This window comes from Anopheles moucheti, chromosome X (genome assembly GCF_943734755.1).
Source record: "Anopheles moucheti chromosome X, idAnoMoucSN_F20_07, whole genome shotgun sequence".
In the NCBI taxonomy this organism is placed as follows: domain Eukaryota; kingdom Metazoa; phylum Arthropoda; class Insecta; order Diptera; family Culicidae; genus Anopheles; species Anopheles moucheti.
This window is the reverse complement of record NC_069142.1, coordinates 14,529,303-14,542,913: the sequence shown is the minus strand read 5'-3', so window position 1 is coordinate 14,542,913 and position 13,611 is coordinate 14,529,303. Positions and strand designations below refer to the sequence as shown.

The following is a 13,611-nucleotide window of genomic DNA, read 5'->3' as shown; positions in this document are numbered from 1 at the left end:
TTTCTAGATGCTAGAGAACGTGACTATGTTTAAGATGGCGTGTTGCGGCACTGGAATGCTTCCTCATCACCAACATGTATGTAAGTATGCGCGAGCGCGTGTGTGTGAGTGCGTTTGATTGCAAACATAGGGTCTCTGTCGTCTTTCTCTCTCTCTCTATATATATATATCTCTTTCTCTAGGAAATCGTCGGGTCGGGAGCCCTTTTTTCCGTGTCTAGCGTGTCTACGTGTTGGTACTCTGCGGCTTGGCATCGTCCTGGTCGGTCGTCGTGTCCGTCGTTTCATCGGAGCGTCGCTTGTGGTGCTGGTGGGTCGAGGATGGGTCGGCGATCTCGTACGCAAGCGACTTCTGCACCTCGATTCCGTTGCCGAGATGTTTGGTGAGGTCGCGCAACTGCTGCTCGTGCACCAGCTCCCCGGACGAGGACTTTGGTGGCAGCAGCTCGTACGACACACCGCTCGCACTGTGCCCGATCTCTCGCGAGCGTGGGTTGAGCAGCGTATCGTGATGGTGCGGCTTGTCACCGCCAGTACCGTGCTTGAGCGACATCGAGCGGTAGATGTCGTACGAGCTGGGTAGTCCCGGGTCGCTCTCCACGTGCGTCGCGGAGAGCAGCTTCGGGTAGCCGCCCGCCCCGAACGAGGTGGTGATCGAGTGCGAATGCGTGACGGAATCGATTGGACCGGCCGGCACACCGTAGATCGCCGGTGGCAGATAGCCACCCTTGATCGGTTTGAACGGCGGTGGGTTCGAGTCGGACGGGATCTCGTATTGGGCAATGACCTTCTTCGGGAACCCGTCCGCATGGTGCGGTATCTTCTGGTTCAGTATCTGTCGCAGTACGTCCGACGCTTCGACCACGTTCGACTGGCCCTTACCGTACGCGGTCGGGAAGTGATCGTGATGGTGTTCCTCCTGATGATGATGATGGGACGATACTGTAGGGAAAAGGGATAACATTGATGGAGATGTCCACTGGGGTTAGGGTTTATCAAAAACACCGTCTTCGTCTTTGGGAGAGATCCGAAACAAGCTTACTAATAGTTATTTCCCAAAGGATCCAAAAGTTCCATACCATTGTCGCATCGATGTCATCCCAGCATTACCTATTGCACATACTTGGAAGCATGGACGCGAACGCTCATCCCTACACAATAAATGCATGAACGCCCGTTCGTTCTAAACCTCGCATGTTGTTCACGCCATAATGGTGTGAATTTTGCGTGAAATTAATTTTGTGGCTCGTACGATAAATTCGGCGAGCTGGCGTAGATGGGTAGGAGGTGCCCCTGTATGTGGTTCAGCTGACACAACGTTCTTCACTGCCCTCTTACCCTATCTCAGCACGGTATAGGGCAGCGTGTAGTACGTCAAACTTGTGATGAAGTTCTGCATGCATCAACCGCTCACACGCAGAAGGTTCGAGGTTTCGGAAGGGGGAATTGTGGGTTTAATATTGGAGCATAGAATATGGTTGTTTGTGGTCTCGCTGCTAGACGTACGAATCATTGCTCGATGCTCGACATTTTGGGTAGTTCTGGAACGAGCGTCCTAGTGAAAGGGACCCGATAAGCCGAACGTTACATTCTGCTCCGCAAATAAGTTACCCCGTCGGCCATTCCCACCCTGGTGAAGGTTTATTGATCGACGATCCGTACCAAGCGAGTAATTAATGCTCGATTTCCGGCCTTATCGGCTCGTTAGCGCTATGTTGGACACTCTCGATAGCGAACGACCTAATCTTCACTCGTTCCGCCGAAGGCTCTGTGTGTAGGGCCGAGTGCTATATCCGTTTTTGGCCGACCGTGCTACAGAAAAGGGTCGTGGACTGTACCGGCACGCGTGCGATTCGACACACGGTGCGTGTACAGTCCGTCATCGTGCCACCGACCTTCGGCACCGAAAGGATGTAATCATTTAAATTATACCCTTGCATCATGCGTTTGCGTCGCGCCATCGCGCCGTTCCCTTGCGGGCCGGGAACGTGCACACTGTAGTCGGTTGACTGTGCGTCATGTGCCATAAGCCAAATTCTCTGCTCCGTGGCGTTTGGTGTGGCTTTCGAAAGCAAACACACTGCGCCAGACTTTCTTCTACCGCGTTCCCAACGCCTGCCCGCTTAATGATGGCTAGTCTAGCGACGCGAGGAAAGCGAACGTTGGTGTGCCCAATCACTATCGTTTCAAGAGCGCCACACACAAACGGGGTGGGGTATGAACTGGGAGCTTGCCTAGATGATGGGTATAGGCGAAACACAGTCGACCACATCGGGGCTTGACTTTCATACGCAAAACGTGAGTGTGATCCGTAGCAAGAAAGATTCACCCACTTTCTGAGTGATGTTGGATGGGTTCTTTTCCATCAAAAACCGCTCGTTACCGCCAGTGTTGGGTGCTCTTTAAAGATGTGTAATAAATATTTCAGCAGGTGGGGGAGTTCTCTATGCCGGCGCGCGTGTCACCAATGTTCGCTCGTTCGGGCACGTACACCACCCGTGATAGTCGCGCATTAATACACGCCAGTGCCGAAACACCTCTTGGCGTGTGTTTACCCACCAGAAATGCAACACGCAGACACGCTATTCGGTGCCATTGCACCGGTTTCCGGTGAGGGGGTAAGAGCCATACCGTCATGACCTCCGCGGTGTACCGCGAACGATATATAATTGAACCTCCGTCGCCCCACTTGCGCCACTTGCGCCAACTCGTCGGGCCAAAAAGCAAAAGTTGGTAAAAACAAAAACAAAAAAACCAAAAACACCCAGCACCCCTCCCCAAACATTATGCAAGCGATGTTTGCATTATCGAGTTACGGGTTGCGTGCATTGGGGGACGCTCATTAGTTACGACATCGATATGATAAATCGCATCACAATTCGGTACCCGGTCAGATATTGTCGCAGATTCAATTACAAACTCCACTTGTCCCTCCAATGTTTTTCATCCACTCGCAATCACTAACGACCGACCGAATGTTAGTGCCGGAGGCGTGCATCAATATAAATGAAATCCTCCATACGGACGGGACCGGACGGTAACCGGTAACGTGCGGTACACCACAAAATGTTTAATAGTGTTTAACGAGCGCTAGTTTCATAACTGTTGACTCGATTTATCGGCTGAGCGGGTTTGGCTTTATCAAGAGCCGATTATGCGGTTACGGTGGGCTATGGTGGTCGGGGAGGTCCTGCAGAACATCCACAGGTGCTACAGACGCTTGCAGTATTCTTCGTACTGAGGGAATGCTCGGCGAATTTGAGGATTTTTTTAAAAACCACTATAACTTTTGAATGGAATTCTGTAACTTCTACTACTTCTGGAGCTAATTATGAGATGTCCAGTTTCCCCCAAAAAATGAAAAACATCCTTTCATTTTTTCTAGCAATATTCAGCTGGAATGCTGATGCGGAAAATGGCCCTTTTTTAAATGACAATTAATTGCTATAAATAAATAAACTCCAGTGCAGTACGGTGTCGTTGATGAATAACTGTAGGTAAAACATTCCTAGCCAGTCGTTTCCGGTGCGCATGTAATTTATTTAACACAAATAAATTAATTTATCATTCGAACCATTCACCACCGTTCAGAAGTTCATAAGTGAGCCACGGTGCGCATATGTCCATCAGCGTACCACCAGCGTGGGTCACTATGCCAGCTGGACGATAATTTGGCTAATTGAGATGTAATTCTTATCGGGTTTCAATAAAACTGTTGTGCCAACAACATTTGCATTCATTGGTTGCACACTGCAATCGCCATCACCATTGCGCGTGGGGTTCCTTCCCCACTTTAACACCCTGCTTGCATGCTGCGTGATATTGGCTTTTATTAAATTGTTTACCCACCCTCGTAACTTCTCGCCCGACCGTGCGGAAAATCGGTGCTGGCGCGTATGGCAAACATTACAAAATGTCATTAAAACATTGCAATACCGTTTCCTATCGTTCGAAACGTCCCAAAATCGTGCGTGTGGATTGGTGCAGTTGCGGTGGTTGATCATTTTTATGACCAACCAACGTGATTCGGTTTCATAGCTTATCGCTTTACGTACCTTACTTTCAACAAATTTTACACCACAGCAAAAAAAAGCCCGGGAGTTACTCGATATCGGAAAAAAGGCATCAAAGGGGTCGTTTTGTTTGTTAATTTTTTCCACACTATTAAATGGTTGTTAAACTATGCGTCTGTCTTTTACTATCTAAAGCTGCACTGGACAAGTCCTGTGAGCAGATAAAAAAGGGGTTTCCTTCCTACGAATTTAAAACATTTCAATCGATGGAAAATCGGTTTCGGTAATCGTCCATCTTTGCTTTCAGTTTGAATCCATGTTACCAATGTGCCATAAAAATGCATTTTATTCAATTGCACTTCCATTTTAATTCACTTCACCACAAGCAAAGGCTCACACACAGCTTTCCAGCTCCCTTCCTCCCGCTTCCCCCTGTAGTGCAAAATAAACCGCCCGAAGCAGATGAACGGAACAAAAACAAATAGCCGGAAACCGAACACATGCACCCACACGAACAGCACGGGGACATTATTGCGCGGTGCAATAGTTGACAATTTTTCTGCATTGTTGCGTTACACGTACCGGTTACCGCATCCCATGTCGACCCATTTCATTTGCCACCCCGAAACAAGGGCAGGGAAATTTATTTCATTAAACGATCTATTTTTCATCTGCAACTCCCATTCCGATGCGGGTCCGACCCAGCTCTCAACAGCAAAGCGGAAAAAATCCCCCATACACACGCATACACCGGGTAAATGATGCGCAAATAATTACATTCCCTTGTGCCTTTCGCAGTCGTATGCAAAAAAAAAAAAGAAAACCCCAAACACATACCCCTGTCACGCAAAACGTATCGATTACCAAACCAATAATCTTCCCCTAAACGGTGTTTTTTTGTTTTGTTTTTCGTGTCGTATCATTCGTCGTATGACGTCGTCTATCTTATGCTTTGCCACAGCGGACAGATGGAATGGGGAGAAAACCCCCTTCAGCAGTGAGCAATGTAGATGTTGGTACGTTTCACGATTCGCGGTTGTTATTATGAGTAGACCGAAGAAAGCAAAGCAAAGCAAAAAAACACCCCGAAACGACAACACAAAACCTTCGCACGGTTGCCTCTCCGATAAGGTTTGTGTGGAGATGTTTTGGCTGGTTTGCTTTCTCCTCTTCTCCATCTTCAGTTACTTCAATCCGAAAAAAGGTAGTACTTACCGTCGGACGAGTGACCGTACTTGCCGCCGGACACATAGCTGCCACCGTGGTGATGGTGGTCATCCAGGTCCGCACCGTACGAGTTGTGCGAGGGCGACTTGTGGGAGCTCTTCGATGGTGGAATGTAGGACGGACCGGACGGACCGCTCAGAGCGCTATGGGAGGAGTCGTGTCCGTAGCTGGTTGGTCCCTCGTAGCTGGTGAAGCCTAAAACGAGCGATAAGGTTGAGAAACAATGGCAAAGGGCACGAAAGATTTGGAAAATTCGAGAAATTCGTGTGGATCAGCTAAAAGTACGCACTTTGTGGAACATAAGCAACATCGGGGTAGTTGAGGTATGCGAATTGCATAACATAAGGCGTATTGCTATATTTTAATTGTAAAACGTGTCTGCGAAGAAAACTCTTATCACGGATCACGGAAAACCTTGGCTTCCAATTCAATCCTTGGGTCGCAATTTGATTTGACAGTTACGCAACGTAAGAGTGAGTTGAACATTTCGTTCACAGTAAAGAAATTCATATCTGAGGAAATAATTTAAATAGAGCATCTCTAAATAATGTTGATTTTCAAATCGTGTTACTGTTTGAAATTGTGAAAAAGGCTAAAGGTTGAAATATTTTCTCAAAAGTGGCACTGCAATCAAATCTGACTAGCATCCTCTGTATCTTTGAAATAGATACACAAAAAATGTAAACCACCTAAATGTATGCAATCTGCCCAGCAAAAGAATGCTTTATAGGGTGTTGCTAAGAACAAATTTGCCTTTGTTGTCTGGTGCACCATTGTAATGGGTGAAAATTTCACAACCGATACCATCTAACCACCGACTTGAAGTTATTGAGGTGCATTTGATGCTTAATCCAACAACCTCGTTCTCGAAAGGCAAAAAAAAACAAACATTTCCAATACTAGTGGCCCTCTTTCATCCTTCCCGTGCTTGTTGAAAATCAATCGATTTCCTTTTTATCTGCTACGACCCATCAACACGCCCGATATACATACAGACAGCATCAGAAACACTTCCAGGCAGAAAGGACCAACCGACCACCAAGCTACCAGTGCTAGTGGCAACAAATGAACGACCCAATGGAAGGAATCGAAAAGTCCGAACGATGCCTTAATCGAAAATTTTTCACCCACAAAAGAAAAGCAGAAAAAAAGGGGGCCCTATTCGAACCGGGATGGAAGGGAGGTGGTTTTGCAAACGCAACAGATTAGTTGACCCACGCGTACGGATAAAATGGTGGCGCGGTAAAATGGAAACCTCCCCGATCGCCCCACCCGAAAGTCGAATCGGTGGACACATTTATCTTTATCCTTTCTTGCGGTTTTGCCCGATAGCAAGCAAGGCCTTTTTTCTGCTGTTGGTTTGTGGCTGAAAATGGCCGCGCCAGGATGTATCGTTGGTGGGACAAAAAAATATTGCTCAGAAATCCTGCAAGACATTGAGCAAGGCTGGGGGCAACACAAATACAAACGGAAATATCGGAAACGGGAAATAAAGCACACGGTCCGTTGTTGCCAGTTGCTTCGCTTGTTTGATACATCCTGGGTAGGCCGTTGATTTTTTTTTTGCGTGCTTCGGTTTAGCTGTTGCTTTGTTGTTCATTGCTATTTGCTTCTTTCGTTTTGACCACTTCCTGCGCTGGTTCCGAATGCTGGGCGCTCGGGTGGCAGATAAGCGGAAACACGGCAAATATCGCCATCATCACGTATCGGGGGCAAACACTGGGACACTCGGGAAACAGTAAGAGTAAAAGGCAACCGAACCGACTCTGAAAAGTCGTGAATGGAAATCGGAAATAGTTGACGTTGCTGATGTGTTATGCGGAAGAAAGAAAGAGAGAGAGAGAGAGAGAGAGAGAGAGAGAGAGAGAGAGAGAAAGAGAAGGAGAGACTGTGTGTGTTTTCCTTTCTTATTCCATTTTAGATAAGTCTCCTTTCGCCGACAAACACCATCTTCTTCGTTTTAGGGGGTTGTGCCGGTTTTGACAGGGATTTATTTTGTGGTGCCTTTGGTTCCCTTTCAACTACGTACATGAGGATGGGTCGAAACGAAAATTGAGAACTTATTTCGATGCTTCAGAGACTGGCGTTAGTCTGTGGAAGCATCCTTAAAACTATAAACAATCATTCATAGCTCTTGCCTTTACGAATTTATATCGTGTGTGTGTGTGTGTGATTGGATTTGCTGCGTTCCAAGAATTTGTTCCCTTGCCGTCGGGCAGGCAAAGACATCGAGCGCTAAATGTCAAGATGAGTTCCGAATATTGTTCGGGTAACTCCCGCTGTGCGTTCCGTCACCAACCATTAGCTTCCAATTAATTAGCTAATTAATTATCGCTTTGCTTCACCGCGGAGAACCACAGAGATATTGTTCCTCAAGGTTTTTTTTGTTGTTGTTCCCCCTCTTCAGCAGTTATCATTTTCGTTCGGCTTAATGTCGCCAGAACAAGCTGAACAAGCAGTGCGACAGATAGGGTAGGAATGTCTTCCCCCCCAGTCCGTGGAGAATCAACCGAGAACACATGGATGGCAATTGTCAGGAAGCAGTGGATCAAATTTTCCCGGCGAGAAGTGAAGCTTAACTCCGCTTCCAACTGTATCAAACTACCGCGGATCGGAGATGCGCCCTCCAACACCGATGTGCCGGGGCTTGTACGGCTTCAGACAAACAGCCCGAACAATCCACCGAGAGGAAGTTTGTAATAATTTGCATCGCTTGTCGCCCAGATTCACCCAGCCGGAAGACGATAGGAGCTTCCGGTTGGATGAGAAATGGCACGAAGAATTCACCATTTGTTTGTTACCTCATTCCAAGAGGGACCGACCTCGGCGGCATGGGCATAAAATATTACTTCCCACTGGTGGAAACCGTGTTCCATGTTTCAGCACTTTCACATTCGATTTTACGTCCAATTAAAGGACATGGTAAGTCGTACGCAAGACAACACTTCCATTACGGTTGGTGCGCGGTTGGGGATTACCCTAAATGATTCAAACGCCAAAGAAATATCGTCTCGTTGAGCAGTTTTTCGTGCGCGATGACTGAAAATGTATAATGGCACCAGCCAGCGGGTAACTTACTTTCACCCGACGAGTCACCGTGGTGGTGACCGGATGACGAAGACGACGAGGACGATGAGCCGGACAGACCGGAAAGGCCGGACGACGAGGATGACAGGATGCCGCTCAGCTTAGCAAACGGGTGGGACGCGTGCTTCGGCGGGATGAGGTGGGCCGAGAGGGCGATCTTTTTGCCAACACCGGTGACGGCATCACCGCCGGAGGCGATCAGCTTACCCGCACCGCTTACCAGATAGCCGGAGCCCTTGATCAGCTGGCCCTTGATCGCCGTCACACCGCCGGTGATGGCTTTGACCGCCTGGAACAGTGTGTTCAGAATCGACTTTTTCAGCGACCAACCATCGAAGTGTGTGTCCTCCTGTTGGGAGAGAAGATACAGCCAGCCAATTAGCATCGGAATTGTGCCTGCTCTCGGGGAACGCATTTGTTCAAGAATGTAAGCTTTATGTTTTGTGTTTTAAGGGTGACTAGATTTCCACAGTAAGAGCCATTCCAAATTTCTACGCGATTCTAGAAGCGAAAGGAATGTTTTTGTAAACAAAAACATAAAATAAATTCATAGCTCATTTCACGACTCATCGAATGCTTGCTGAGCAGCGATGGATGTTACATAAATCAAATAGAATTATGGAGGGAAGTACAACACTCTAAGCGATATTGTGGAAAAGAGTTTTGATCCACGAATTCAGATTGGAGGATCTTACATAATTTCAGGGGGTTTTGTCTGATACATGCCAAAGACTATAAGAGAAGAGAGTTGGTAGAGGATGACAATAATTGTTGGAAAAATAGTGACAGTAAGCCTAAATATGAATGCACTATGAGAAGCATAAGTGGATGAAATTGAAAAACCAGCGGGAAATTAACTCGATGATTAGCCAGGAAATAGGTTATTTGATCCAATTAGACTGCGACGAGAGCGGGACATCAATGACGCAGTACAAGAAAAGTGAACACGATTTAAAATGAGGGAACCGAAGGATGACTCTGATTATAAAACTGTATGTTGGAAACGAATAAGGATTGATGCTTGAAAAAGGATGTGCCTTCCAAGAACCATTACGGAGAGAAGCCAGCAGGTCAAAACGGTAAGAAGTTATGGAATTATCCAAGTACGGTAGACTATGCAAAGCAAAAGGAGCGAAAATATGTTGGCCTTTGACTGAAGCTGAAGCATGAACTAACCAGATTACATTGGCTTATTCTCCTCGTCTGTCTAATAGGTAGTAAAGCTGTGAAGGGTCACTTAAAGCATCTTTGATTGATAAAGTTCAACCTTATGCTCTTCAAACCAAAAATCTCATCCAGCACAGACTCTAGACTCTAGAGTTGAGTGAAACAATTCAAACGATATGCATTAAGCATCCATTAATAAGTCTATTAAAGGATTTGCACTAAAACTACCTAACTTTGTCAGTATTTATGATTGGAGAAAACATTGCCTAGATTAAAATAATAATGAAAGAGCTGGATTGTATTTTAATAATATAAGGAGTTTATACTGTATGAACCCTAATCATTCATCACTAAGTCTAGAAGAAGAGCAAATTATTATATTTGTTTTGGAAATGAAGGAGTACGGAGAGAGTTCCGAGAGTTCGACGATTTTCAATGGAGACGCCCAGTACTTTGTAAGTTTCAATTTGATTTATGGCCAATTAATTAATGTGACGAAATTAATGTAAAAAATAATTATTAAAAAATATATTAAAATTATGAATTATGAAGTTAAATTATAACTTAAAAGTATAAATATAAATTAAATTAAATTATTATTTTATTACCATTTTAAAGGTAATTTAAAAAATCGTTTTCAATGTGCTTCTACAAATCATAATGAATTTGCAAAGGCTACAATTATGCGATACATTAAAAAATGTACAACCTTTTTGTCTAACAGTGGCAATAACACAAGATTTTATGTTTTGTTGTATTCTTAGCTTTAATTCGCCTTTAAACTTCATGTTCAACGTGTGTCTTTATCAAATCCATTTTGATGACTTTTTTTCGTGTGTACTCGCGCGAGTCGGTTTTTTCGGGCGTAGAGGGGACACAACATGACGGTACTCACACCACTCCACCCGACGGTTACATTTATAGTTGACACGCGACACGTTCGGCAAACCTCATTTACTTCCGACCCGGTGCTATTATCTTGTCAATTTTTAACGTGCCCGCTCGTACTTCGGCAGGTGGGCCGCGAGTGTCACATTTCATAGGTTTCGGTGGTGATCATAACTTATTTAGCCTGGCGCCTTCATTGTGTTTGTGTGCGCTGTTTGCGCTGAACCAACCCGACCCCGTATGCTTGATGAGTCGGTTCAAACAGGAACACGCCACTGTTTAGAGGGCTTTTCCACAAAAGAAAAACTGACAGAACAACAAACTGTCGGACAAGGGTGAAGTAGGTTGTTTTGAAGGATGTTAATTGAAAAAAAGCATGTGACTTTGCTTTTGGGGGTTGGGGTGGAAAATAGTCGTCAACACATTTGTTTACTGGCGGTAGTACATGGTGACAAGTGGCGTAATAATCAAACCGATGACGAATGTTTCTATTCTAGAACCAATATTAGAGGTTATGTTTCTTGTTTGGATCTGAAGAATATGGCGAGAATTATATGACGCTGAACTTCGCGAAGCGATAAAGTGTCTAGAGTTCCTGGAACTTCCACGTCTAGACGTCACCAACGCAACCGACGTGTTGAAGTAAAAGCTATGCTTCCAGTCGTCTGCATACTTACGTGCGGCTTGTCGTACGAATGTCCAGATGAACCATAGGTGGAGCTACCGCCGCTGCTTCCGTGTCCCGAACCAGAGCTCAGCGATGAGCTACTGCTGCCCGCAACCAGCGAAGCCGAAGCGGATCCAATCCCCGACAGGAGCGTCTGTGAAATGAAAAATATGCCACCAAAGGTTTAGCACTCTTGGTGATTTTACGCGTTTGAACCGCCGCGAGGGTGCGCTCTCCTACGCTCACCTTTTTCAGACCGGACAGCAAATCAAACGAACCGCTACCAGAACCAAACCCGGACCGTTTGATTCTCGACACGTCCTCCACCAGGTCCACCTCGGCAAGGTCGGTCGGGTCCAGGCTCGATGTGGCCGGTTTGGCGTAGGCTGCTAACGGCAGCAACACAGCGATCAGCAGCAGGATCTGTAACGAACGAAAATTACACAACGAATGAACAATGTTATCAGCGAAAATAACACCCACACGCTAAATATACCCGCCTGAAGGGGTAGTACACCAAGCTACGCTCAAGTACTCAAGTACCGATGGGAACTTTGCTGCTTCATGCTTCGACCTGCTCTGGTACGGTGTTGTGTTTTAATTGATACTCAAGCTAATGACGATAATGAGTTCAGCGGGGTGACAAGAAATGAAACAACAGCAGCAAAAAAAAAGGTTGAGAGTAAGTACACAAATAAAATCAGATAAATCTCCGTCGCCTGAACGGTGGCTTTAAGACAAAAGAGAGGTTAGCTTGCTGCTTGTATTGTGGGTTCCTGCTCACTCTTCCTTCATTCATCGTTCGCTTTATCCCTCTCTCGCCCATACACAAAACTGCTGTGTGTGTACGCGGTGACACTTCGTTGACACCTTTTTCCATCACGAAATGCGACTACTTCACACGATACCTCAAACACTGCACCACACCACTACCATGGTAACTTCCGCCCTTCGAGAGGAAAATGGGGCACTAATTGTTACTTCTCGGTTTTGTTATTTGTTTCCATTTGCCTTCCAATTAGATTCGCCCGGTCCGGATGGAAGGCAAAATCGCTGGCAGGATTAAAGAGCATCGAAGCTAGTGCCATCAATCGACAGCCACGGCTACACACACCGATGCTAAAGAGGGCTCCAGTAAGTGGTTGTTTGCACGCGACGCACACCGCTCGTGATGTGACGGTGCACAATGGGGCTCGTGCTGCTTCCGTAGCAAGGAATCGGCATAATCACACCGTCACAAATCCCTTCCACATTCGCAACACGCTACACCGGGTGGCCGGTTTGGTAAAACTTCGGGACAGCCCACACAAAAGGCACTCGCTGTTCAAAGTTGTCAAAGTTTAATTGAAATTTAATTATTTCGATTGCCGTGCGCTGGGGGGGGGGGGAAAGCTAGGCCCATCCGGATGCGTTTGGGGCTGCGGACATCGGTGTTAGTTAGTCAGATCTCAATTTCTCGCCCAACGGGTACCGGTGCTGCGGGTATAAGATTGCAACCAACCTGCATGCTCGGTGAAAACCCGGATGCCATCCCGCTGTTGCGCTCAGGTCCCCAAAAGTTTTCAGAGCCCCCCGTTTCACGGTGCTGTAATTAAATTCCTTGAGCTGTTCGGTTTTTGCGGGCACGGGCCTACACGGCCGCAATATGCACCCGGCACAATATAGACTTGTTAATTGAATGTCCGGCATTTCGGTACTCTTGAGCATTTTGGCCACACACTGGTCCGGGGGGAATGTAACCAATTATTGGCGCTCATTATCGAAAGCGTACAAATTAGCGTGGCCATCATTTTTGCTACTCCCAAAAACCGCACCAGGTTAAATTAATTGGACAGAGCGAGGGAACAACTTCACCAGCTACTTCAGCACAGTAACGTCTGGAAGCTTCTGGTGGTGGTTTTGATGCTTCTGCTTCAGCATCAAAAGGGAACCAATGTTCGATTTAGCGATACGATACGTAACTCGCAACCAACCATCAAGATCGACGGTTCGGGGCGTGCTCAATGGGTTGACTGCAAATGCTCAAATAACCGTTCACAGGCGAAACAATGCACGTGCACTCGTACGGTTAGCTATAATTTATATGCATGTGTGTCTCTTTTTGGCTTTGGCTCTCCGTTCGCAATGCATTGCGATCTTTCGTGCGAGTTCCTGCTGCCATTAAAAAAGCCATTTTCTTGCCACTGCCGTCACTGCCCTTTGCTTTGTTGTGAAGTTTGCGACAGTTCCGCTAGATGGCGCTTGATGGCCGAAGAATCAAGCACCAACTGGCAGGAACAGTTTTCGGGATTAGCTTTTGTTTCTTGTTTTTTGCTTTATTTGCTGAAGTGTTGGATGCCGATTTACAGTTCCAAGATATTGTATCCTTCCAAATGGACGTATCGTGCATTTTGGAGAACGTGACGTACTTTGTGTGTCCACCGGTCAGCCGATTTAGGTGAACATTGGCGTCGAACGGGTTTGGGCAATAGATTTTCGCAACTGTTGAAAGGAGGAATTCTGTTGCACCATTTGCATGGACCGGTGCATGGATCTGGATGCATCCTCACGTTTCCGCAGAAAA

General features: G+C 46.3%; 1 protein-coding gene across 1 annotated transcript; it reads right to left on the bottom strand.

The window, feature by feature from the left end:
• Window positions 1-225: 225 nt before the first annotated feature.
• Window positions 226-12,579, bottom strand: LOC128306660 (uncharacterized). Its single transcript, XM_053044237.1, has 6 exons — window positions 12,550-12,579; window positions 11,295-11,534; window positions 11,059-11,202; window positions 8,318-8,675; window positions 5,228-5,434; window positions 226-941 (listed from the first exon to the last, which is right to left on the bottom strand). The coding sequence occupies exons 1-6, from the start codon at window positions 12,577-12,579 to the stop codon at window positions 226-228; spliced, it is 1,695 nt and encodes a 564-aa protein (XP_052900197.1).
• Between the last annotated feature and the right edge of the window lie 1,032 nt (window positions 12,580-13,611).